The sequence below is a fragment of the Hyperolius riggenbachi genome, chromosome 6 (assembly GCF_040937935.1).
Source record: "Hyperolius riggenbachi isolate aHypRig1 chromosome 6, aHypRig1.pri, whole genome shotgun sequence".
NCBI classification, from domain to species: domain Eukaryota; kingdom Metazoa; phylum Chordata; class Amphibia; order Anura; family Hyperoliidae; genus Hyperolius; species Hyperolius riggenbachi.
In genome coordinates, this window is record NC_090651.1 from 45,990,655 (window position 1) to 46,018,439 (window position 27,785).

Below are 27,785 nucleotides of genomic sequence, written 5' to 3' on the forward strand. Positions count from 1 at the left end.
AATAAATGCAGCAATAGTTTCCCCAGACACCAGAAAATAAACGCAATGTGGGCAGCATTTCAGCAGAAAATTAGCCAATGTGGGCAACATATGTCAGCAGGAAATAAACGCAATGTGGGCAACATTTCACCAGAAAATAAACGAAATGTGTGCAACATTTCAGCAGTAAATAAATGCAATGTGGGCAACATTTCAGCAGTAAATAACGCAATTTGGGCAACATTTTAGCAGAAAATAAATGCAATGTGGCGGGCAACATTTCAGCAGGAAATAACGCAATGTGTGCAGCATAACACCTGCAAAAAAAATAATTTACTCACCTGACAGAAGTTCCCTCACGCGGCCGTCCTCTGGCACGCAGCTCCTCCGAGATCTTCCTCCTGCAGTCTCCCGCGCTGATGGACGCCGCTGCCAGTTGCAATTACGGTGGCCAGAGTACCGAGGCCGGGACATCCCGCTGCTTAAAGCCGGGATGCAAGGCATCCTGGGACAGCGGACCCCGAAGGCGGGACACGTCGCGGGTAAAGCAGGACGTCTGGTCACCGTATTGAAATCTACACCCTGGCAGAGATAAAAGGTGCCAAACAGGGCATAGATTTCAATCAGCGTGGCTTGCAAGTGGTTAAAGCCACACCCCAGTCTCAAATGTTTCCAGGATTTGTACAGGCTCTGCGTAGCAGAGCTTGTTTATGTCTGTCTATAGATGGCCATACATCCACCAATTTTGCCTCTGAAAGAGAGATAATTGGGAGCTCTGCAATACACCATAACCTGCCAAGGACAGCCACAGTGTCAGAGATTGGTAAGCAGGGAAGGGGAACACTGAACACCTTGTTTATGATTACTGCACTATTCAAAGCACATATAGAGGAGGAGATCACTGCCAGAATTGCACCATTGAAAAGCTAATACAGTGGTTGAAGAGGGACCCGTTTTTTCAAGGAACCCCAGTGCATTTACAACCTCTGCATTCACTTTCACTACAGCGCTAAATATCCCCACTGAAGATGTTTGGATATCTGGGGGAAAAAAAGGCTTCAAAAGAGTCAGGCCATTTCGGTGTGGTTGTACAGTTACACCCTAGAACCACAAGGTGGCGGCATTTCATCTCTTATTGCTAGGAGTAGCTATTCTTCCTTTCAAATAACCTCTTGCATGCAAATCAACCAATTTGTGTTTGCAGTGTAAATATGAGATTATTTGTACGACCGTGGCTTGTTATCGAGCAATGCAAATGGGTTAATTGTGGCGCATAAGCCCCAGCTTGCAGCCGGTGATATTCTGGAGTCTGTGTCTTGTTGCATCAGTCAGAATGGAGCAGCCAAGAGAGCTGCTCATCAGAGGATAGCAGGAGCCAGAACAAGCTAAGACCTCTTCTCTGGCAACAGCTACTGACTGCTAAGTGTTAGGGATGGCAATGTTTTGGAGAACTCATGGAGAAGCATGTGATCAGTTTGATCAGCTGATTTGTAAGGCTCTGATTTGCTGGGATGACTTCCCTGGTTTAGCACATGATCATGACCCGCAAATCAGAGCCTTACAAATCTGTCAGCTGATCAAACTGATCACATGCTTCTCCATGAGTTCTCCTAAGCATTGCCATCCCTATGTGTACCCAAGGCAGCACCGGTGGTGGTTTAAATGGGACACACAACCATGTTACCTGCTCCATGACATGCCTCTGTGTCCTCCTTGCTCCACTCTCTGCCCCCCCCCCCCCCACACACACACACCTACGCTGTCAGCCCTAGAAAACACTGACCAGCAGCTTGTCAACAGCTAACAGGGGGAAGGGGCTTCCCTTACGGGAGAAGCACTCCTGCAAAACGCCCCCTATGGTGTTAAGAACACCAGCTGTCATTGGCCCTACACTGCCTTTCCTCCGCCCATTCCCCGCCTCCCTGCACTCTGCTCTGTGATAAGACTCATGTCATGAGGCGGGGTGAAACATTTCTAGGGGCGGCACCCGCCCGTCCGTGGGTGCGGAGAGCCGGCCGTCGAGCTGGAGGGGTAGCGGGCAGGATGGGGTTATTGGGCCTAGCGGCGGGGAGGGGGGTCGGACCCCCCCCCTCCCTCGCCTGGGTCCCCCGATCTGCGCTCCCCTCCAACCTTAAATAGTTAAGAAGTAGCCGCTACTCATAAGAGGCACGGGCGGGGAGGACTCTCCTCTTACTCGCTTGAGCGTGCGCTCCACTGACGTCACTTCCTGCAGCGTTGCAGGAAGTGACGTCAGTGGAGCGCACGCTGGAGCGCGGCAAAAAGTCTAGGGTCGGCCCTGCTCACAGAGCAGCGTCGTGACCCCAGGGTCGCAAGGGTCGCAAGCATTTTTAAACTTGCTGATTGCAGGGAGAAGGAGCGACAAGGAGCAGCGGTGATGTATGCTTTCTGATCTGGCCAGCCCCCTTTCCCAGTGTGTTTTCTTCAGCATTATTTTACCACCCCGGGTTCTCTTTAAAGGAAATCTGAAGTATGAAGGATGCGGAGGCTGCCATATTTATTTCTTCTAAAACAATACCAGTTGCCTGGCTATCTTGCTGATCTCTTTTGCTGTAGCAATTGAATCACTTACCTGAAACTAGCATGCAGCTAATCTAGTCAGACTTCAGAATCAGAATAATTTATTTTGCCAAGTACAACAGGGGTTGTACCCGGAATTGTCTTTAGCACACACAGGGTCGGTTGGTGGTACAATCACATATAGTCAGGTAATAATAATTCCTTATTTTGTATAGCACTTTTCTCCTGTCGGACTCAAAGCACTTGCAAGGCAGCCACTAGGACACGCTCTATAAGCAGTAGCTCCTTACTGAATAGGCGATGGCTTACTGAACAGGAAGAGCTGAGATTTGAACCCAGGTCTCCCGTGTCAGAGGCAGAGCCCTTAACCATTACACTATCCAGCCACTATGTACTGCATAATATACATAAATAGGCATATACTATATATGACACATAACTATAGTGGAGAAGAATGCATACCTCCCAACATTTTTACATTTTTTGGATAATTTTTTTTAATTAATATTTTATCCTTTTATATGTTTGTAATAAATATTTCCCTCATATACCCTGCCCGTGGGTGGGGAGGAGGGTGAGGGTGCCCGTGGGTGGGGAGGAGGGTGAGGATGGCCGTGAGTGGGGAGGAGGGTGCCACTGTAGAAGGCAAAAAAAAAATTATTGAGGCGCCAAAGTGGGATGCGGGATGCCGGCATTACATTTCTACCTCCCTCCCTTGGAATCTGCCCCCGTGTCCCCCCTGCTAGCAGAGTGCGCAGCTGAGCGGAACGGGCTGTCATCTTACCATCCATCCATGCATACCGACATCTGGCTTCACTGAGCTTCCTGCTTCCTGTGACATCACAGGAAGCAGAGTAAAGTCGGATGTCGGTACGCATAGATGGACGCCGGTAAGATGACAGCACGCTCGGCTCCGCTGCACACTCTGCCTCCAGGGTGGACACAGGGGTGCAGATTCCGAGGGAGGTAGAAATGTAATGCCGGCATCCCGCATCCCACTACGGCGCGGCTGGAGCCTCGATCACTTTTTTCACCCTCTCTGCCCACTGACGCCCGGGACTTGGGGGGGGGTCATACCGGGATAGCCCCCCCCCCAAATCGGAACAGTCCCGCAGTATTCGGGACAGTTGGGGGGCATGAGGATGCGCGGGGAAGTCTGGAGTGCTATGTGAGCGGAGCTTGCCACATCTACCAAAAAGAATGGATAGAGGTGGAGAGAGAGAGAGAGAGAGAGGATACAGAGAGAGAAAAGAGTGAGGAGAAAGTGGGAAAAAAAAACAAGAGGAGAGAGTCAGAGACAGAGAGTCCCCCTAGGGCTGCAGGTCGAAGCACCCGATAGAGTCAGATAGTCCATTTGTCACCATGGCCACCCCGACATATAGGAATCACTGAGGGGGGCTGTACATAGCATAGCTACCTAGATCCAGTTAGTTGGAAAGCCTCGAGTCCGTTAGATGTGGTTGCAGGCAGAGGCGGCCAAATGTTCTTGGGAGAACTGGTGGAGGAGCTCAAGGCTGAAGAGTGGACACGGGGGCTGCATTGAACAGCATGCATGCACGGTCAAGAGCGCACTGCGGATGCGTATGACATCATGCGCATGACGTAGTGGCATCACACACATGCGCACTACACTCCTGGCTGCGGGTGCATGCCGTAATATGCGTGCAGCCTGGCCAGCACCTGCGCAGTAAAGCCTGACTTCGGCGACCCTGATAAGGCAGCTGGGTGGGCTTTTAGGTAAGATACGGGGGAAGAGATTTTATTCGGCTCTGGCATCCTTTGAGGAAGCGCATCGGATTGGCCCAATTTTAAGCTGCATACAATTTGCATTGAATTTGCATGCAAGTCAGAATTGTTGGCATCTCATTATGAACTTAAACAAAATGCACAGAAAACATTATAATTCCATTGCAGGAAATGTATGTTTCAAATCGTGGACGTGACTGCGGGATTATGCAAAGACAAAAGAAAGGCCACTTACCTCTGGACAGGCATTCCAACCCCTCATTAACAAGGAGGAAATCGGCTTGGGGATGGAATATCCTATGGGTGGTCGGATGTGGTGGTAGGCCATGTCCGCTGCAGCCGCAGCTAGAGGGACAACAGTCACAATTACTCCTCAAGAATGAACTCATCGTGCAGAAGCATGTATCACTAAAAGTATTGGGCTGGTTATTTCTGGAAGAACTCTTGGAGAAGCATGTGATTTGTTTGGTCAGGTGATAGATATGGAACTCTCTGATTTGCTGACCACATTCTGCTTTAGCACATGATCATGACTAGCAAATCAGAGACTTCCATATCTATCACTTGACCAAGCTGATCATATGCTTCTCCATCAGTTCTACTAGGCATGCATCGCTAATAGTGATGGACCAGTTATGTCTAGTAGAACTGATGGAGAAGCATGTAATCAGCTTGGTCAGGTGATACATATGTCAGTCTCTAATTTGCTAGTCATGATCATGTACTAAAGCAGGATGTGATCACAGCAAATCAGAGCTTTGCAAATCTATCAGCTGATCAGACAAATCGCATGCTTCTTCATGACTTCTCCTAAACACGACCATCACTAACATTTTCACAAAGAATACAAAACACAACTTGTGCATAATTTTGTGTGAATATCATATGTCAGCATACCATCAATTAAAAATGCATAATTGATTGTACACCATTTTAGAATGCTAGTATCTTGTATGTCAACCCCTGTATGGACAGTTTATGCTGTTACACTGTGTTAATTGACACATATTGATAGTAAAGAAGGTGCGGTGTGTGATGTTCTCTACTTGATAAACGACCTTGGAATATAAAGCTTCTACAGAGTTGATTTGGCTCTTTAGGCCCCTTTTACACAAGCAGGGTAAATGTGCATTACGTTACCCCATTTTGCCGCCAGGAGACACAAAACAATACAAGTCTATGGAGACTTCCACACTTATTGCGGGCCTTTGCAGTGGGCTAAAAGTATCTGAGCTGTCGCAATGGCAACAGTGCATTACCGCAAGCACTGCGCCTAAGGCAAAATGTTTGGGGTAATGGTCTGTGGGCGATGCACATAGTTTAAATGACAGAGCGCCGTGTGTCGCACCCTGCACTCACTTTTTGCATTGCGGTTGGATGTGGGGGGAGCATTGCATGCCATAGTAAAGCGAAAAAAATAAATAAATCTAAAACCAGCCTTAAATACAGATTTAAGCCATTTATTTTAAATGGGAATATGTAAACTGCAGCTATTCTTACACTATTAGCGACCAATCAACCATCAAATGCAATAGTTATTATAGAATCGGATGAAAAGTGGTGCCTTGAAAAGCATGCCTGATCGATAATTCGACCAATCTTGGGCCAAAATTGGTCGATGTATTGATCACACATCATGCAAGATGTCTGGCCAACAAGCTCGACCAGGTGCGGTAAAAATGTACGATAATTGTAAATTAGGAATGCCACGCAAACCCCCGGCCACCGTGCTCCCTAGTGTATAAGTACCCCCCACGTTGCCCTTGCATTAATACTTTACCTCCCTGATGCCTGCTGGACTCCTTTTCTCGGTTCTTGCCCCATGTGGTTGCGCCGCAAACCCAGAAGAGCAGCCCGGTGGGCATTAGAGAGGCAATGTATTAATAAAGGGGGTGTGGCTACATTTACTTTAGGGGTAACAGTTGTGGGGGGTGGAGAGGCGTTGTCATAAGGCTGATTGCCGAAATATTTCATGTTGAAATTAGTCGGGAATAAGCCTGTGGTTAATGGCAGCCAACAGATCTCTCTCCGATCATATTTGATCAGAGAGATCTGTCTATTGGTCATTTGGCCGCCCAAATTTGCTAGATGCTAGATGCACCTTGACACTTTCTTCTGCTCAAAAAACATTACCAGCCTCTGTGCAATTAACAAGCTGACACTTCATTGCATTACAGCAGTTCTGGAGGTGTGTTTAGCTTTTACGGAAACAAAGGATGATTTGCATATTCAGCAGTGATGCATTGTGGGATACTGGCTCAGAGCTCACTCCAACCTGAATAGTCACAAATACCTTATGTTTTAAGAAGGCACATTTCTGTTTTGCATAGCAGTTTCAGTAAGGGGGCTTTTTGGTCATTTGTAGCCCCTTACACACTCCTAGGAGTTCTGGTTCATCACGAGCTTGCTGGGTAATCTGTAACTCTGGGTTTCAATTCCTATTCCGTAGAGTCACATTAATTCATGTCACGCGCTGATGAGGACCAAAGAGTCTGAAACAGTCTGTATGCATGTTAGATTATTGTGGCTCTGTACAATTAACAAACGGACACATCATTGCATCTCAGCGGATCTGGAGTAGAGATGGCCGGAACGGTTCGCATTCGAACACGGAAACTTTGGTGGTTTGCGTTCGCAGTGAACCGCGAACTATGTGAGAGTTCAACCCGCCCCCTATACTACATCATTAGGCTCAACTTTGACCCTCTACATCACAGTCAGCAGACACATGGTAGCCAATCAGGCTACACTCCCTCCTGGAGCCCCCCCCCTCTTTAAAAGGCAGGCAGCGTCGGGTATTTCCCTCACTCATGTGGCTGCAGTAATTAGAGAAGGGAGAGTTGCTGCAGAGACATAAGGAAAGCTTAGTTAGGCTCTTGTTAGGCTTGTTAGCTTGCTCCTTGCTGATACTTATTGCTAAAAAGCACCCCTCAACAGCTCTTTTGAGAGCTAATGTTGTTCTTGTGATCTATTTTTGTTTTTTTTGTGTGTGTCCCACTGACACTTGCATATACAGCCCTGTCAGTCGGTCGCAGCTGGCCCTTGGCCCCTTGGTAATTTCTACTGTGCCACTGCCAGGCCCAACACATTCAGTGTCTACCTTTTCACTGCATGAGTGTGACAGGCAGCTGCACATTTGTAATACCAATCACTGCATATCTGTTCATGTTTACTGCGCCTGCGTGACAGAATCACACAGTGTTATATACCAGTCACTGCACCTGTTCACAGTACCTGTGTGTGTGACAGCTGCACATTGTATTGATAACAGTCACTGCATACCTGTTCACTGCACCTGTGTGCTGTCGTGATTTCATGCGGCCCTGGACCAAAGTACAGTGTTCAGAAGGCGCGTGCCATCAACCCCCAAGATTGTCAGGACGCAGTTGACTATTTAACACAGAACACCTCATCTTCCTCAGCTTCCGCACGGAACAGTGACATATCTTCCTCCGCCTGCTATGATTCTGGCACCCTACTTAACACTCACTCGGCCGCCGCCACCAAAGTGCCATCACCAAAGTGCCTCAGATGAGAGCAATGCCATCTGTACTCTCTGCCACCAAAAATTGAGCCGTGGAAAGACCAAGACCCGCGTAGGGACAACATCCTTATGAAGGCACATGATGACAAAGCACAAACTGCAATGGGATGACCACCTGAGGAAAAGCAGCATACAAAAAGCAAAGCCACACACCGCAGTGGAAGACACCAGGCCAATTATTTCTCAAAAAAGGTGATGCCCAAACTGTACTGTGATGTTGAAAGGCAAGTGGTGTCACCTCTGGCACACAGCGTTGGGTCCGGGTCCATCTGACTACGTGGTCTGCAAAGCACGGTCAGGCCTGCCCAAAGACTAAGTCAGTCCCCACACACAGCATCTCTGCCTGCACGCCGTGTGACTGCCTGCCCCAAGACTAAGTTGGTCCCCACACAGCATCTCTGCATGCAGGCCGCTTGACTGCCTTCTCCGCCACCACCAACAGGGTCCAGGACTCCAGGTGGATTCCTGAATATTTAAGGCATGTACATGTGTCAATTCCCCTTCGCGATTGGTACCTTGCCGCGGTGAAGGGGCTTGCGTACCACAATAAAGAAATGACCGCCGGCTATATGAGTGTGTCGGGGGGGGGGGGGGGGCACACCCAAGAAAATAAGGTCGTTGCTTCATTGTGGACAGACCAAATTCGATCAGCTGGACAGTCACTGTTGTTCTATCATTGAGCCACCATAGCCCGGCGACCATATGGGCTTGAAAACCGTCATGGCCTGCACTCTCGCCATGGTGCGCACTAGTCCAGCACAGCCGTCACTACACAAACAGCTGTTTTCGGTGCGTTACACAGTGAGTTTGGTCTGTCAGTGTGAAGCAGTACACTAATTACACTACCTGATTGATGTATACACATGCAAGATATTTTAAAGCACTTTAGGCCTGCAATTTAGCATGCAATGGGATTTCTGCCCTTAAAACGTTGTTGTGCGTCAAATCCGGATTATTCCCCGGGACTTTTGGCGTGTATCCCACTCCGCCATGCCCCCCTCCAGGTGTTAGATCCCTTGAAACATCTTTTCCATCACTTTTGTGGCCAGCTTAAATGTTTGTAGTTTTCAAAGTTCGCCTGCTCATTGAGTCTATTGCGGTTCGCAAACTTCGCGCGATCTCAAACTTTTGCGAAAATCCACGAATTGAGGTTCGCGAACCTACTATAGGAGGTTTGAGCCATCTCTAATCTGGAGGTGTGTTTGACTATAAGGGACAACAAATGGACAATTTGCACATTCAGCAGTGATGCATTGTAAGTGACCTCATATGCTCACTCCAACCTGAATAACTGCCAATACCCCCTGTTTTAGGCCTCTTGCACACTGCAAATCGGAATCTGAATCGGATGTAAAAACTGATTAAAAAGCGGAATCTCAATCGGAATGACTTGCAGTGTGCAAGAGGCCTTCAGAAGTCAAATTTCTGTTTTGCATAGTGTTTTAAGTAAGAGGGCTTTTTGGTCCTTTTTAGACCCATACACACCGAGGACTTCTAGTTCAGCAAGAGCTTGCTGGGTAATCTGTAAAACATTACCAGGCGAAGAAGCAGATGGAATGCCCCAAAAAACTAAAACGTTTACTTGTAATATTGCAAATTATGATTTTTTGAAGCGCTAAATACAATTGATAAAAATAACCCTACTCATTTCCTTTAAAGTGTTTATCTTTACAGGAAGCAGTATGCAAAGGTGTTCCTTCCCCTTTCACAGATCATGGCTGTGCACGATAAGTCACACCGCAGGCCACTGGACCATCCAGTGTATAATGAGGAATGTGAGATCGGTGGCCTCCTAAGATAGACTGCAGCGCTTTACCATATAAATTAGAGCCTTGTACAGCACCGGCCTCTAGAACTGGGGCACCATTCATCAACTCAGCCTGCTATCCCGCAATAAGCTGGAGCATGACAATACACCACTTAATCCAGTGTATCTGTGATGTTTCTATAGGCAATCTCTCACCGCTAAATAGCCTTGTGTATGTGCTTCTGTGTCTGTCCTGTCCCCAGCTGACACTTTCCCGCCGCTAAAACCGCGCGTCACATTCACCGAGCAGCATCCCAAGGTTGCCGGGCAACTGTAACTGCATCTCTTTTCTGACATAGAAAATCAAAACGATTATCTAGGTCATTGCAAGGGTTTTATTTACTGTGGCAGCTTGTTACCAATTGTTTTTAGCATTTCACAAATCGCCTGTGTTTTTTTATGAATTAACTAGTCCCATAGACAAGCCATTACGCTGTAACTGAGCCAGTCCAGGTCTATTGACGGAACAGCAGCTAGTCAATGGAGCTTAAAGGAAATCTAAAGCAGACAAAAAAAACAAATCAAGTTTAATTTACTTGAGGCTTCTTGCAGCCCCCTGGAGTCATCCTGTGCTCACGCCGTTCGTCCAAGACCCACCTTTGCGGGGGTCGTCGCTGCTGGCCGGCCTTGTGCCTCATCTCCGTGTAGTGGCTGCCGCGAGCGTTCTGTGCATGTGCAGTACACGAAACTCACTACTGCAAATGCACAGAGCACTCCCGGCAATGGGATCGTGATCAGGGTGCATGGGGCTTGGGACCACGCATGCGCAGCAGCCTCTGACTGGCTGCATCCAGCTTTGAGGGGGTCGCTGGAGGGTCTTGGAAGGACGGCACTGGCACAGGATGACTCCAGGGGGCTGCTGCTAGATAGCCAGGGAAGTAAAAGTGATTTTTTTTTTTTGGTCTTTAGTAACCCTTTAAAAGCTTTTTTAAATGTAGGAGTTTTTGGCAGGAATGAAAGGTATTCTGAGTGGCAGTGTACTCATGTATTTTCAATTTTACATTTTTTCACAATGGTGGTCCTTTAATGTTTTGAAATGGCCTGACTTTAACGGATAAGTGAATAATGGCGCACAGCGCCTATGCATACAAATGGCGCCGCATTAAAAATATACCCTTATCGCTATTTATCGTTAGTACTGCATAATAATGGCGCACAGGGAAAATAGAAGAAAAACGGCACACACTAACGTTATTTATCAATAGCGCCCTACATAAGCCAAACTGCAGAAGTTATTGTGCACAGTAACGCTATTTATCAATAGTGCAGTTCATATGCCAAACAGCAGACGTTATTGTGCACAGTAACGTTATTTATCAATAGCGCCCTACATAAGCCAAACTGCAGAAGTTATTGTGCACAGTAACGCTATTTATCAATAGTGCAGTTCATATGCCAAACAGCAGACGTTATTGTGCACAGTAACGTTATTTATCAATAGCGCCCTACATAAGCCAAACTGCAGAAGTTATTGTGCACAGTAACGCTATTTATCAATAGTGCAGTTCATATGCCAAACAGCAGACGTTATTGTGCACAGTAACGTTATTTATCAATAGCGCCCTACATAAGCCCAACTGCAGAAGTTATTTAACTGCAAAACAGTGAATGGATTTAATGCAACACTGTCAAGGTTAGGGTTAGGCACCACCAGGGGGGATTTAGGGTTAGGCACCACCAGGGGGGTGGTTAGGGTTAGGCACCACCAGGGGGGTGGTTAGGGTTAGGCACCACCAGGGGGTCTTAGGGTTAGGGATAGGTACAGAGAGGGTTCTGTGTGGTAACGCTAAATAACAATAAGGCTTTAACGTTAAATAGCGATAAGGCTTTAACGTTAAATAGCAATAAGCGTCAAACGGATTAGCGGCAACACCGTGCGCCATTATTCTCAGGTGCCATTTTCAGATGGACCCTGACTTGGATTTTAATCCTATTGAAATGTTGTGGAAAGACCTGAAGGTCATCTCAGAAATCCCATGGATATCCCTAGTTAACAGCTGTTCTCTAAGGCGGAATGGGCTGAACTTTATGCAGGACTGATCAGTGATTACCAGAAATGTTTTACTGCATTGTTTACTGTCCGAAAGGATTAATTAATTTGCATGTACTTTTTTTCTACTCACAAAAATGTAGCTTTTGATCATTTTCTTAATGTTTTGTACTTGTTTACTTAATTGGGTTCTCATTATCTAGTTTTAGGACTTGAATAAAATACGAATCATGCCCTAGGTCATACCGTATTTGTGCAGGAGCAAAGAAAATTCAAAAGGGTTACAATCTTTGAAGCGTAAATGCTATGCTTCACATGTAGGAACTGACACTTGATTATAACAATTGCTTGCTTGTCTATCTTGCTTGAGCGGGAGCAAAATTATGGAGCTGTGACTTGGAGACATGAACTGGTACCATCATCATTGGAGGCTGTTTTTAAAACCAGATGGATTTTTCTTTTTTAAGACCTGGAAACAACCCCACCGTTAGACCTAAAGACAGAGGTGTAACAAGGTCCCACCAGGCCCCCCTGTAGAAATACTGGGTACCCCCCCCGCGGCCCGCTTGGGGCCGTTTTGGGAGGCTGGAGGGGTGAGTCTTGTTGCACTTCGGCGGGGAGGGGGGACAGTCCCCCCCTCCCTCACCTTGGGCTCTCCTCTCTGCGCTCCCCTTCAGCGTTGAATAGTTTGTGTATGCAGGTGGCGGGCAGCGGCAGAGACATACCTTCCATGCGCTCCAGCGTGGATGTTTCTCCCTCTAGTGTCTGATGCGACTTCCTGTATAAACAGGAAGTTGCGTCAGAGGCTAGAGGGAGAAACACCCACGCTGGAGCGCATGGAAGGAATGTATCTGCCGCTGCCCGCCGCCTGCATACACAAACTATTCAACGCTGGAGGGGAGCGCAGAGAGGAGAGCCCAAGGTGAGGGAGGGGGGGACTGTCCCCCCTCCCCGCCGAAGTGCAACAAGACTTTCCCCTCATGCTGCGACCCCTCCAGCCTCCCAAAACGGCCCCGAGCGGGCCCCCCCACGGGGGTAGGGGCTGCAGGCCCTATTGTTATTCCGGTGCCTAAAGAGAAGAGGAACTCCAGTGAAAATAATGTTGTAAAAAGGGCTTCATTTTTACAATAATTATGTATAAATGATTTAGTCAGTGTTTGCCCATTGTAAAATCTTTCCTCTCCCTGATTTACAATTTGACATTCATCACATGGTGACATTTTTACTGCTGGCAGGTGATGTAAGTGGAAGGAGATGCTTCTTGCTTTTTTGGCAGTTGGAAACAGCTGTAAACAGCTATTTCCCACAACGCAATGAGGTTCACAGACAGGAAACTGACAGGACCATGGTCCTGACATCACACTGTGGGAAGGGTTTTACTACAATATTAGCCATACAGAGCCCCCTGATGATCTGTTCGAGAAAATGAAAATATTTCTCATGGGAAAATTGGAATCAGGTACTGATTGGAATGAAGTTAAAATCTTGCTTACGGTTTCTCTTTAAATCTCACCTATGAGCTAAGGGCGTACCTACAAACCATGGGGCGCCCAGGAAAACTTTGATGGGCCCCCCTAATTTTCACACTTGTCCCCTTGCCTCCCCTTGGTAACCCTCACGGCCGCGTACGTTAAAAAGGGGCGCTGGGAAAAAAGGGCGCGGGGTTTTAAACGATAAACATGGATAACGTTTAAAAATATAATGTACTATATTTCGTTTAAAAATAATGTTTTATAAAGTTATAAATCATTAAATAATGTTCATGAAATCGGCAATTGTGAAAACGTTAATCTTCCGTTTAAAAAGTGAAACGTATAATAACGTTTAAAAAAAAATTAGTAAGTAACCCTCCCTGTACCTACCCCTAACCCCTAGACCCCCGTATTGGTGCCTAAACCTAAGACCCCCCTGGTGGTGCCTAAACCTAAGACCCCCCTGGTGGTGCCTAAACCTAAGACCCCCCTGGTGGTGCCTAAACCTAAGACCCCCCTGTTGGTGCCTAAACCTAAGACCCCCCTGGTGGTGCCTAAACCTAAGACCCCCTGGTGGTGCCTAAACCTAAGACCCCCCTGCTAGCATTAGGCACCAGGAAGAGGTTAACATTAAGGTGCAAGTTAGTGTTAGGCATCCAGATGGAGTTAATGTTAGGATGGAGGTTAGTGTTAGGCATCAGGAAGTGGTTAATGTTAGGGTGGAGGTTAGTGTCAGGCATCTGGAAACGGATAATGTTAGAGTGCAGGATAGTGTCAGGCATCATAAAGTGGTTAAAGCTAGGGTGTGGAGAATAGTGTCAGGCATCAGGAAGTGGCTAATGTTAGGGAGGAGGCTAGTGTTAAGCATCAGGCAGGGGTTAATGTTAGGGTGGAGGTTAGTGTCAGGCATCAGGAAGTGGTTAATGTTAGGGTGGAGGTTAGTGTCAGGCATCAGGAAACGGATAATGTTAGAGGGCAGGATAGTGTTAGGCATCATGAAGGGGTTAATGTTAGGGTGGAGGTTAGCGTTAGCCATCAGGAAGGGGTTAATGCTAGGGTGTGGAGGATAGTGTCAGGCATCAGGAAGTGGTTAATGTTAGGGTGTGGAGGATAGTGTCAGGCATCAGGAAGTGGTTAATGTTAGAGGGGAGGTTAGTGTCAGGCATCAGGAAGGGGGTAATGTTAGGGTGTGGAGGTTAGTGTTAGGCAGGAAAACAGTGTTAGGCAGTTAGTGTTAGGGTTAGCAATAAGCAGAATATTCAGATTCAGGCGTCAGGAATGGGATTTCAATATAGAACTTAGCAATAAGGGTTTGCACATTTCATAATAAGATTGGACATTTCTAAGTTAGTTTACTAAGCTCTGCTGCAGGTACCCTTAGTTGTTTTTTGTGTTAGTGAGACGATGATGTTAAACTCTTTCGAAATGGCTGACACCATGCTATTTCCATGGCTTTGTGTGTTCTCTGTACATTGGACACTCTACAGGGTTCTGTCAGTGTTAGGTGTATCACTTTCCAATTAGAATTAGCAGGTAAGGTGACATATAGCAAGCCCCCTAGAAAAGTGTGACCTCACGCTGTCCTGGTGCACCTATCCCTTCATGTGATACTCTAGCATAGTGTTTTCATTAATTATTTGATGTCAACAGCTTTTTGAGGAAAAGTATTCAAAGACCATTTTTGTTTTCTGGTGCGCAGCAATGTGAAGAACCGAGATAAGTACAAGTAAAAAATTTCCTTCTTATCCTTCTTTAAAAACTGGGTATTTTTTGTTTGAGATTACCTTTAGGCTGGTTGGTAGTTGCACACATCTAGTGGTGTGATTGTGCTGCGGCAGAGGAGCCCAGGGCAGGACAATCACATTGCACCGTACCACCATACATATTGCCCTGCGGCACAGTGTGCCGACACTACGATATCCTGCTGACGCTGTACTGCGCAATGTGGAGAAAACCAGTTCCCAGCGGCACTGACAGGTGTGTTGGACCTTCGCCTCTGCTCTTTATACGGGGAAAGAGGCTATCTAATCCTGGGGGGCACATCTGGCTATCTGTACTGGGGGGTAATTCTGGGGTGCATATCTGCTTATCTATACTGTGGGGGGGGGGGCTACCTAGCACTGGGGGCCACATCTAGCTATCTATATTGGATATCTATATTGGAGGGGGGTACCTGATCCTGGGGAGCACATCTGGCTTTCTATACTAGGGGGAGACTACCTAACACTAGGGGGCACATCTGGTTATCTATACTAGGGGGAGGATACCTAACACTAGGGGGCTTAACTGGATGTCTATATTGGATATCTATATTGGAGGGGAGGGGTTACCTGGTCCTGGGGAGCACAGCGGGCCTTCTATACTAGGGGGAGACTACCTAACACTAGGGGGCCCATCTGGTTATCCTGGTAAGCACAGGCATATACGGCTATGTATACTGGGGGGGCTACCTAACACTTGTGGGAGGAACTTCTGGCTATTTATCCTAGGGGGGAGGTTACCTAACACTGGTGGGCACACCTGGTTATCTATTCTTGGGGGACCTACCTAACACTGGGGGGGGTCATATTTAGCTACCTATATGCGGGGTCTACCTAATGTCGAGGGCACATCTGACTACATCAGCAAGGGGGTACTCTTGGAATCTCCCCCTCTAGTGCCCGAGAACCTTGGCCTGACCCTGCTTCAAACTGTGGCACCTGTGGGTCTTCCTGGAGATGATAGAGGAGACAGACATTGTACAAAGATGGGGACCAGGGCTACGTAAGGTAAGTAATGCCTGTCATCCCTTCCCGTCGCACACTCTATGAGAGAGAGAGAGAGATATTGCTTGCTTAGCAGTTGGAAAAAGCCTTTATTTCCCACAATGCAACCATACAGGCCCTCTGATCATTTATTTCAGAAAAGGTAAAGATTTCTCAGGGGAAATGGGGTATTGGCTACTGATTATCCCAATGTTCAATCCTTGGTTAAAGTTTCCCTTTAACTATGATGCAACGAGAAGGAGGAGTGGGCAAATAGGAACAGAAATTCCATTTTTTTGTGCATGCATCTACCAGATACAAGCGAAAACACACTATCCAGAGCATATAATGAGAATGGGGTTACGTTCATTTGCCGTTCTAGCTACACATTGTGATCATCGTGTAAGTTGCTTTTACTCCAGCTAACTCTTTTAATTAACTCAAAAACAACTAAGTTATCTGCTGTCTTCCTTGCACTAAAAATTAACTATGCAGAGAAAACGGCTAATGACTTCACATTTGCATCTATTACAATGCGATAAACAGGCAAGGCGCTTGCAACAAGAACAGCGAATGAGAAGTCAAATATCCCCATAACTGCTGCGGCAGAAGTGTGAATGATCAAGCAGCTCGTGTTAACTAAGTTATAGAGATCTGTCCCAATATATCTATGGCAAGCAGTGAATCATACACAGGTTGTGTGAAGACATAATTATATGTGTGAAGATTTGCAGACATATGAATGCGCTGTGCCAGCCAACATAACATAACTATCTGCAGAGAGAATAATGGTCACTAAAAGTTTGTGTAAAGAAAAGAGCAACTTTTCTTGACATGATTTCTTCTGCGGGCAAAGACATGTGAGGTAAAACAGGAAACCGAAATGGGAAGCAGGAAATCTGGGCACCTTCGGCAAATGGACTATTTGGGTGCCACATAGACCCTAATGCAAAATATCGGCTATTGGGCGCCTAAAGCAGAAATTTGGGCTCCCAATAAATAGTGGGCGCCAGGCCCGTCCAACTGAAATTTTTCCTTTTTAGAATCATCAGTTTGAAAATTATCATTTTGAAATTCCGTTTAAGAATTATCATTTTGTAAATTATAGCTTTAATTTTTTTTGTTTTAGAAATGTATTGTTTTTTGAATTTACGTTATTTGCAGCGGAGGGAGGGGGTTTTAAGGTTAAGCGTCAGAAAAAAAGGGGTTTTAGGGTTTGACATCAGGATGGGGGGGTCTTAGGGTTAGGCATCAGGAAGGGGGGTTTTAGGGTTAGACGGCAGGAAGGGGGGGTCTTAGGGTTAGGCATCAGGAAGGGGGGTCTTAGGGTTAGGCATCAGGAAGGGGGGGGTTTAGGGTTAGGCATCAGGAAGGGGGGGGGTCTTAGGGTTAGGCATCAGGAAGGGGGGTTTTAGGGTTAGGCATCAGGAAGGGGGGTTTTAGGGTTATGCATCAGTAAAGGGGGTCTTAGGGTTAGTTGTCAATAAGGGGGGTTTAAGGGTTAGGCATCAGGAGGAGGGGGTTTAGGGCTAGGCGTTAGAATAGAGGGTCTAAGGGTTAGGTATCAGGAAGTGGGGTCTTAGGGGCAGGCATCGGAGGGGGAAGGTTCTGTGTGAGAGTAGGGTTAGGTTTAGTTGTAGTAAAATATCGTTCATTTTTTACCAGTGTTTTTCACCTCATGCCCTTTTAATACCATTATTTTACCATATTTATTAGTCTAACGGATATATTCATGAAAAAAAAAACACATTAAAAACATTGTTATATACAATATTTTGCAATTTCGGCTTTATCCCACGCCGTTTTAATATCGTTATTTTAAAATATTTATTCTTCTAATTGAGATAAACATGGACAAACGAACATTGTTATAAATGATGTTTTGACATTTCGGGCATCCTTTTTTCATTGCACCCATATTTAACGTATGCAAGAAATTATTATCATCCCGTGATTTTTGTGTCACTTCCACTTCCTGTTTTATCAGGAAGTGCCTATAGAAGAAACGGTTCTGGAAACCTCTGAGCCACATGCCTAGAAAAAGCATGCAACCAGTTTGCTGCCTTATCTCTAAAATGCGTGAACTATGTGTAATGGGGGATCTATGGGAGTGTCCTATAATGCAAGGGAGAATGTAAATGTGTCAGGAGAGCATGAGACTGGGGGCTGGTGCAGGGCCGGGCCGAGGCATAGGCTGGAGAGGCTCCAGCCCCGGGGCGCAGAGTAGGAGGGGGCGCACAATTCATTCAGCTGTCATTCCTAATTGTGTTTGAAGCAGAAAGAAATAAGAAAAGGGGATACACAGCCCTGTGGCGCCTCTTAGTCTAATAGTAATCAGTGTTTGATGGCTCGGGTGGCAGAGATGGAGGGGCGCACTTTGGTGTCTCAGCCTTGGGTGCTGAAGGACCTTGTCCCAGCTCTGGGCTGGTGCACACCAAGAGCGCTTCTGAGCGCTTTTTTAAAAGGTTTGCACTTCAAAAAGTACTTGGCTAATGTATTTGAATGGGATGGAGCACACCAGAGCGATGTGATTTTCTCCCAAATGCAAACGCAGGTCCTGCAGCATCTGAGGCGATTCAGCCTTAATGTTAAGTATAGGAAAGTGGAAAAATCGCTAGATCAGAGTGATTTTCCAAGCTTTTTGGCTACAGAAGCTGTTCAGTTACAGGCACAGCACTACTGTAACAAGATACAAAAAACGCTACACCAAAACGCTCCAAAAATCGCTAGGCATGCTTAGAAAATCCCTAGGCACATGCCTAGAATTGTCTTAAAAAATCACTTCAACAAGCGCTGAGCATTTGCTTTTACACTATTTATTTATTGTATTTATAAAGCGCCAACATATTACGCAGCGCTGGACAATAAATAGGGATACATACAATATTTAGGGGTGACATACAGCAAAATGACAATACATGAATAAAAGAAAGACCAGATCATGCAGCACAGTATGAGTACCAGGTAATGCTTAGTCACTGGAGGGGAGCATGGAGATTAGGCAAGTTAGGTTCACTCAGATGCCTAGCCTAGATGGTCCTTTGGGTTCACAGTAATGGAGGTGCATGATCAGGTTGGACACAAAAGGAGGAGGACCCTGCCTAAAGGCTTACAATCTAAAGGGAGAGGTAGGGACACGAGAGGTAGGAGACCAGAGTTCAGCTGTGGGTTTAGAGCACTTGTGAGCGGTAGTAGGCCAGAGTGAAAAGGTGAGTTTTGAGAGCTTTCTTGAAGATGTTGAAGGAGGGGGCTGCCCTAATGGGTGGAGGTAGGGAGTTCCATAGTGTTGGAGCAGCTCTTGAGAAGTCCTGGAGGCGTGCATGGGTGATGCGGGGGGCACTAGCGCTTTTTGGTGTGGACTGGCCCATTATGAGTTTCTCTCCTCTCTCAATTGCTGGCAAGGGATTCCGCATGCATGGAATTCGCAAATTGTATTTCTGCAGAAATACCACATTAACACCTGGTAATTTTAGCCCAATCTCAGAACTCGGAAGCATTGGACCAATCAGTGAATTCAGAGTCAACTCGTAAATATTCGGCCAATAAGAGAATGCAAAACAAAGCCCCCCCCCCCCCCCAAAAAAAAGACTCTTCATACATCGAAAAACAGAAATCTCGAATCGGATTTCTGCGGAAATAGCACATTACTGCAACTCGGTAATTTTAATTTTAGCCCAATCACAGAACTTGGAACCATTGGACCAATCAGAGAATGCAGAGTTCATTCGGAAGGATTTGACAATCCCCCCCCAAAAAAAGACTACTTGGAAATCAGTATCGGAAAACAGAAATTGGAAATCTGCTGAATCGGTAATTGGCATTGGCGGAACTCGGAATTTCCTCGTAATCGGAAATCGGCATTGTTGACCATCCCTGACAATGGTGGTAAATTAAAAAAAAATTCTAAAACTTTTGAAAACATTTTCAACAATTGCAAAAATTTCACTTTTTCAATTGAAATCAAATCCACCAATTTTAACAGCCCATCTCCCATCAGCTAGTCACTTGACCCCTCTGGAAGCAGCCATCCATCCCTCAGATCCCCGACACGTAAACGCGGGAACCTTTATCACAGCTGCACCGGCCGCTCACTAATTGATATTACTTGTAGCCCGAAGCCAGGCAGAGGAGACTGTGATCCCGAATGGAACCGGACTTTATGATCCCGCGCCCGCTAAAAAACGTTATCATTGTTCTCTCCCTTTCTCTGTGCTCAGAAATTCTCCCTAAAAGCCTTCAATTACAGCGGCTAAATTAGTATCATATAAATATACCACTTACATGGATAGCTGTCATGAGATTGCAATGTTAATTAGATGGATACAAGATAGGCACTTAATTGGCCCTCTGCTTCATGTCGGAGACGGCTTCCCAGCAAGGGCCCATCACAAGTTCACGGTGACCTCTCACTGACGGGTGAGACGAGGATGTAAAATTAAACGATCATGATGGACATAAAACTCATTTCAAAGGGGGAAAATATCAATTTATGGTAATTCAGACCTGGGGACCCATAAAGTGGATTAGATCAACATTGTATCATAATAAATGAGGGGAGGGATAGACGGACAGGAGTAATTACTTTTAGCTGGGATGTATTTAAAGGGACATGTCCGCCAGGACAACAAAGGGCCGTTAAAGGACCGAAATTGTGAAAAATTGTAAAATTTTAAATGTATATATATATATATATATATATATATATATATATATACTGTATATATATATATATATATATATATATATATATATATATATATATATATATATATATATATATATATATATATATATATATATACTGTACATTTCTCCCACAGTGAGATGCATTATAAATTATATATACCTCTGCATTCTAAAGAGGCTTTCCCCGTGGTCCTCCGTAAACCCTTTAAAGTGAACCAGAGACGAAGCACCCTCATGTATTTTACCATATATATCAGTGGGAACATTAGAGAAAACACCTACTCTGCTCTCTGTTTCATTCTTCACTGTTCAGCCTGCTTGTTATCAGCCCTGATATAATCCCTGACTGAGCATTCAGTCTGGCTTTGCTCAGGAATCATTATAGCTGAGTCTGTCTTCCCTGATGTTTTTTCAAGCCCAAGCCTGCCCCCTTCTGGCTCTGCTATAATGACTCAGCTATAATGATTCCTGAGCAAAGCCAGACTGAATTCTCAGTCGGGGATTTTATCAGGGCTGATAACAACCAGGCTGAGCAGTGAAAGACGAAGCAGAGAGCAGGGTAGGTGTTTTCTCTAATGTTCCCATCCCACTGATATATATGGTAAAATACATGAGGGTGCTTCATCTCTGGTTCACTTTAAGTGTGGCCTGGCCTCCATGCACATGTGCACTACCACCATCCCGTGCCACTGCGCAATAGCGCGGACCAGATCCGGTCCAGCTATTGCCGAATAGAGCCGAGCTAAAGCACATGTGCAAGGTTCCGACATACCTCAGCATGCAGACTTTCAGTGGACCCACCACTGGAACGGGGCTGCAGGGGAAGACAAGGGAAGCCTATTTAGTATCCAGAGGCTTCCCCCTGCCGTGGTAAGTAAGTACCCCCTAGGACAGTTATAGCTAACCTTAGCACTCCAGCTGTGGTGGAACTACAAGTCCCATGAGGCATTGCAATACTCTGACAGCTCTAAGCATAAGTCGGGGAGGCAGAGGCATGATGGGATTTGTAGTTTTGCCACAGCTGGAGTTCCAAGGTTAGCCCTCACTGCCCTAGGAGCACTTTATTTTTCACTACCAGTTCCCTTTATAGGTCTATAGTGCTGTGACAGCGCTCCTCTTCTTTTCTACAATTTAAACATAGAAAAAACAATCGCACATAGTGCATTACTGTGAATCGCAAAGTACAGTTCCCCACACGTGCATAAGTGCTCAATTGTGCATCACTCGTGGTCTCTACAGCCCCTCCACACTAGCAGCTCACCAGATTGACACCACCTCACAGTCCAGGTGGGTCTAGCGCTTAGCCTATAGAGCGACCAACTCCAATGACACTTCCACGATAGTTTAGTTCACAATTGGATGATCCATATTTAATGACAAGTTCCACATGAAAAACATATAAGAACACACATAGCATAAAACCGTTGGGCTAAAAGTTATGGCCTGCGCAATATCAGCGCACTCACTTGTGTAGGAAGATAACAGGCATTTCAGGCATTGCAGCCTAGCAATAAAGCTTCTCTGCTGGCGGTGTCGGCGTCCCGAACTTCCCCGCTCCTCGTGGCAGCCTGTCTCCTGACCTTCCAGATCCCAGTGACGTCAGCGCTCCTGGTCACGCCCGACGCGTTTCGTCCAATGGACTCATCAGGGGCTGACGTCACTAGGGCGCTGACGTCTTTTATACTGAGGGCTAGCTCTATTGTGTAGTCTATGGGTGCCTAGGCATCCACTACTTCCTTATTATGACGTCATCAGTGGCCATCAGACGGTCACTGATGACGTCATAATAAGGAAGTAGTGGATGCCTAGGCACCCATAGACTACACAATAGAGCTAGCCCTCAGTATAAAAGACGTCAGCGCCCTAGTGACGTCAGCCCCTGATGAGTCCATTGGACGAAACGCGTTGGGCGTGACCAGGAGCGCTGACGTCACTGGGATCTGGAAGGTCAGGAGACAGGCTGCCACGAGGAGCGGGGAAGTTCGGGACGCCGACACCGCCAGCAAAGAAGCTTTATTGCTAGGCTGCAATGCCTGAAATGCCTGTTATCTTCCTACACAAGTGAGTGCGCTGATATTGCGCAGGCCATAACTTTTAGCCCAACGGTTTTATGCTATGTGTGTTCTTATATGTTTTTCATGTGGAACTTGTCATTAAATATGGATCATCCAATTGTGAACTAAACTATCGTGGAAGTGTCATTGGAGTTGGCCGCTCTATAGGCTAAGCGCTAGACCCACCTGGACTGTGAGGTGGTGTCAATCTGGTGAGCTGCTAGTGTGGAGGGGCTGTAGAGACCACGAGTGATGCACAATTGAGCACTTATGCACGTGTGGGGAACTGTACTTTGCGATTCACAGTAATGCACTATGTGCGATTGTTTTTTCTATGTTTAAATTGTAGAAAAGAAGAGGAGCGCTGTCACAGCACTATAGACTGATATTCAAGGATTTGTGATAGCGAACACTCGATTGAAGCATATGCTATTGCACCCGTTTGTACTTTGGCAGGCGCAGTTTGTGTTTATTATAAGTTCCCTTTATAGCCCTATCCCAGGCGCAGGTCTAAATGAGTAAAAAAGAAAAAAATCCAAAAGTCATCTAATTTGTCGAACAAGATTTTGCCCCTAAAGCAGATTTTAAAAATTGATCACATGATCTGGCAAGGTCATCTGGAAGGAGTTCACTGCAAGTATAGTAGGTGGGGTTGCTGATGGTGCTTGACTGGGCATTTTTATTGTGGTCAAACTGCAAGGGGTTGAGACTCGCATAGCTACTCTGTCCATTGTGCAATACCAGAAGCCCATATTTAATTTTAGGGCACCAACTTCCCCCCAACTGGATGATGATTGGTACTTGTGTGAAGCACCTGGTCACCAACACCAATGATGCTATCACCAAGGCCTTTACATTGTATCAGTGGAAATCTCCCTTCATCGGGGCCTCACCTTAAATGTACACCTACACTAGGGTCACATGGGAGGACCAAGAGGCTTGGGACTGAAACAAAAGCTTTGATGAATTAGACCCAAGCTAAGTTACCGAAGCCTAAGGGCTGAGCTTAAAGTGACCCTGAAGGGAAATATGAAAAAAGTTTGACATTCACCCATGAATCCCATAGAGCCTTCCCACCCAGTCCTATCGCCTTCTCTTCATTCCACCACTTCATTTCACCCGGGTAAAGTTATTTGACCGACAGGTCCCATGTAGGCTGGAACTGAATTTTTTTCCCACAAGAAGTCATTAGAGTATTGGTAAGTTTTGAATTGCTACATTGCTTTTGTTGGTAATTTTGGATACATCTACCCTGCCTAATACCAAACAATCCTTTTTGGTAATAACTACTTCCTAAAAATAGCATTAACTATCTAATGGATGAATGGTGGCTTTTACCTGAATGCATTGCTGCCAAAATCCTGTGTGCCACAAATAACTGATCCAGCCCATTATTCTACCACAGTAATTCACTTAAAGAGAATCTGTACTGTAAGATTCTTACAATAAAAAGAACACCATTCTATTCATTATGTTCTCCTGGGCCCCTCTGTGCTGTTTCTGCCACTGCCTGCTGCAATCCTGGCTTGTAATTGCCATTTTTAGGCAGTGTTTACAAACAAAAGATATAGCAAGTGATAGGCTGAGAGGCGTTCAGTGTGTGAGTCATACAGAGTGTGCAGGGGGCCTGGAGAGGGTGTGTATAGCTTCTATCCTATCACAAGCAGCACAGCACATTCCAGCTTGACTGCCTCAGCCCGACAGACCTGACAGAGGAGAGAAGATTAGATCATATAACAGGGATAATACAGCCACTGTGCAACTAGGAAAGGCTGCAGTTAGACAGAGCACATTAGAACAGGTATAGGAACTAGACTAGATAGAAGAAATAAGGATGAAAATTTTGTTACAGAGTCTCTTTAAGTTATTACATTGTCCACCTGTGTAGTCGATCTTTACTTCTCAGCACAGAGCTGAGCTGACCTATCCCACCTCCTCCTTGAGCTCAATGGGAGGAAACGAAGGAGGTGGGCATAGTCAGGTAATAAGGCTGTACTTGAGCATAGTTTACTGTTCTGCTGGAACTATCCCACCTCCTCCTTGAGCTCAAATTGAGGAAACAAAGTAGGTGGGCGTGGTCAGGTAGCATGGCTGTGCTTGAGAAGAGTCTACTGTTCTGCTGGCACTGGCAGCTTTATGCTTTGTGAGTAGATCTCTGGTTCACATGACTGACCTTTTTTCTAGAGGGCATTTCTCTAGAATGTCTTTAATTGAGGCCTGATATACACCATGCAATTTTTACTTCAGATCCTACTACGGATCAAGAGATGTGATCTATAAAAAAAATCACAGCGGACCCAAACTTGCAGTCCATTTAGTGGAACATGCCGAACCGATCTGTTCAAAAGGATCAATATGAATGGATCTGTTGGTTAACATTGGATCCTTTCGCAACTGTTCTTATCTGTTCCATTACAGAGAATCTGTACTCTAAAATTCTTACAATAAAAAGTAGGGATGGGACGAATCCACAATTTCTTCGAAACCGAATCTAAAAAGGTTCTCGAATATCTCGAACCTTTCGAATCCCGAATCTAACGAATCCTGCGATCCGTGGAATCGTTGCCCACAGTATAGGTAGGCAGGCTAGGTGCTCACACTATAGGTAGCTAGGTAAAGGTGCCTTCAGAATAGCTAGCTAGGCATAGGTTCCTTCAGTATAGCTAGCTAGGCATATGTGCCTTCAGTATAGCTAGCTAGGCATAGGTGCCTTCAGTATAGCTAGCTAGGCATAGGTGCCTTCAGTATAGCTAGCTAGGCATAGGTGCCTTCAGTATAGCTAGCTAGGTATAGGTGCCTTCAGTATAGCTAGCTAGGCATAGGTGCCTTCAGTATAGCTAGTTAGGTATAGGTGCCTTCAGTATAGCTAGTTAGGTATAGATGCCTTTAATAAAGCTAGCAAAGCATATGGGCCTTTAGTATAGCTAGCAAGGTATAGGGGCCTTCTGTAAAGTTAGTTAGGTATAGGGGCCCTCAGTATAGCTAGTTAGGTATAGGGGCATTCAGTATAGCTAGTTTGGTATAGGGGCCCTCAGTATAGCTAGTTAGGTATAGGGGCATTCAGTATAGCTAGTTAGGTATAGGGACCCTCAGTATAGCTAGTTAGGTATAGGGGCATTCAGTATAGCTAGTTTGGTATAGGGGCCCTCAGTATAGCTAGTTAGGTATAGGGGCATTCAGTATAGCTGGTTAGGTATAGGGACCCTCAGTATAGCTAGTTAGGTATAGGGGCATTTAGTGTAGCTAGTTAGGTATAGGGACCCTCAGTATAGCTAGTAAGGTATAGGGGCATTCAGTATAGCTAGTTTGGTATAGGGGCCCTCAGTATAGCTAGTTAGGTATAGGGGCATTCAGTATAGCTAGTTAGGTATAGGGACCCTCAGTATAGCTAGTTAGGTATAGGGCATTTAGTGTAGCTAGTTAGGTATAGGGACCCTCAGTATGGCTAGTTAGGTATAGAGGCATTCAGTGTAGCTAGTTAGGTATAGGGACCCTCAGTATAGCTAGTTAGGTATAGGGGCATTCAGTGTAGCTAGTTAGGTATAGGGACCCTCAGTATAGCTAGTTAGGTATAGGGGCATTCAGTATAGCTAGTTTGGTTAGGGGCCCTCAGTATAGCTAGTTAGGTATAGGGGCATTCAGTATAGCTGGTTAGGTATAGGGACCCTCAGTATAGCTAGTTTGGTATAGGGGCATTCAGTGTAGCTAGTTAGGTATAGGGACCCTCAGTATAGCTAGTTAGGTATAGGGGCATTCAGTATAGCTAGTTAGGTATAGGGACCCTCAGTATGTCTAGTTAGGTATAGGGGCATTCAGTGTAGCTAGTTAGGTATAGGGACCCTCAGTATAGCTAGTTAGGTATAGGGGCATTCAGTGTAGCTAGTTAGGTATAGGGACCCTCAATATAGCTAGTTAGGTATAGGGGCATTCAGTATAGCTAGTTTGGTATAGGGGCCCTCAGTATAGCTAGTTAGGTATAGGGGCATTCAGTATAGCTAGTTAGGTATAGGGACCCTCGGTATGGCTAGTTAGGTATAGGGGCATTCAGTGTAGCTAGTTAGGTATAGGGACCCTCAGTATAGCTAGTTAGGTATAGGGGCATTCAGTGTAGCTAGTTAGGTATAGGGGCCCTCAGTATAGCTAGTTAGGTATAGGGGCATTCAGTATAGCTAGTTTGGTATAGGGACCCTCAGTATAGCTAGTTAGGTATAGGGGCATTTAGTGTAGCTAGTTAGGTATAGGGGCCCTCAGTATAGCTAGTTAGGTATAGGGGCATTCAGTATAGCTAGTTAGGTATAGGGACCCTTAGTATGGCTAGTTAGGTATAGGGGCATTCAGTGTAGCTAGTTAGGTATAGGGACCCTCAGTATAGCTAGTTAGGTATAGGGGCATTCAGTGTAGCTAGTTAGGTATAGGGACCCTCAGTATAGCTAGTTAGGTATAGGGGCATTCAGTATAGCTAGTTTGGTATAGGGGCCCTCAGTATAGCTAGTTAGGTATAGGGGCATTCAGTATAGCTAGTTAGGTATAGGGACCCTCGGTATGGCTAGTTAGGTATAGGGGCATTCAGTGTAGCTAGTTAGGTATAGGGACCCTCAGTATAGCTAGTTAGGTATAGGGGCATTCAGTATAGCTAGTTAGGTATAGGGACCCTCAGTATGGCTAGTTAGGTATAGGGGCATTCAGTGTAGCTAGTTAGGTATAGGGGCCCTCAGTATAGCTAGTTAGGTATAGGGGCATTCAGTATAGCTAGTTAGGTATAGGGACCCTCAGTATAGCTAGTTAGGTATAGGGGCATTTAGTGTAGCTAGTTAGGTATAGGGGCCCTCAGTATAGCTAGTTAGGTATAGGGGCATTCAGTATAGCTAGTTAGGTATAGGGACCCTTAGTATGGCTAGTTAGGTATAGGGGCATTCAGTGTAGCTAGTTAGGTATAGGCGCCTTGAGTATAGCTAGTTAGGTATAGGGGCATTCAGTGTAGCTAGTTAGGTATAGGTGCCTTGAGTATAGCTAGCCAGGGTACCAGTCCCTCTGTGCGCCTCCTCTGCTCACCCCCTACATAGAAAAAAAAAGCATCGGCTCACCTAACAAGGGGATCCAGCGCCGAATCCTGCTGCATCCCCGCGCAACCGCCGATCCCCCGCTCGTCCTCTTCCGGCCGCGCCTCCTCCGCTCGCCCCTTACATAGATGTGAGCATTGGCTCACCTAACACCTGCCCTGGATT

The 27,785-nt window shown here is 45.9% G+C and overlaps 1 protein-coding gene across 3 annotated transcripts in view; it reads right to left on the reverse strand.

The window, feature by feature from the left end:
- TNNI3K (TNNI3 interacting kinase) overlaps window positions 1–27,785 on the reverse strand; it is a 409,379-nt gene that overhangs the window by 124,223 nt on the left and 257,371 nt on the right. For all 3 annotated transcript variants that reach the window (XM_068239216.1, XM_068239218.1, XM_068239219.1), the window contains one exon: window positions 4,499–4,608. In XM_068239216.1, coding sequence (XP_068095317.1) covers window positions 4,499–4,608 — 110 coding nt within the window. The remainder of the gene's footprint in view (window positions 1–4,498; window positions 4,609–27,785) is intronic.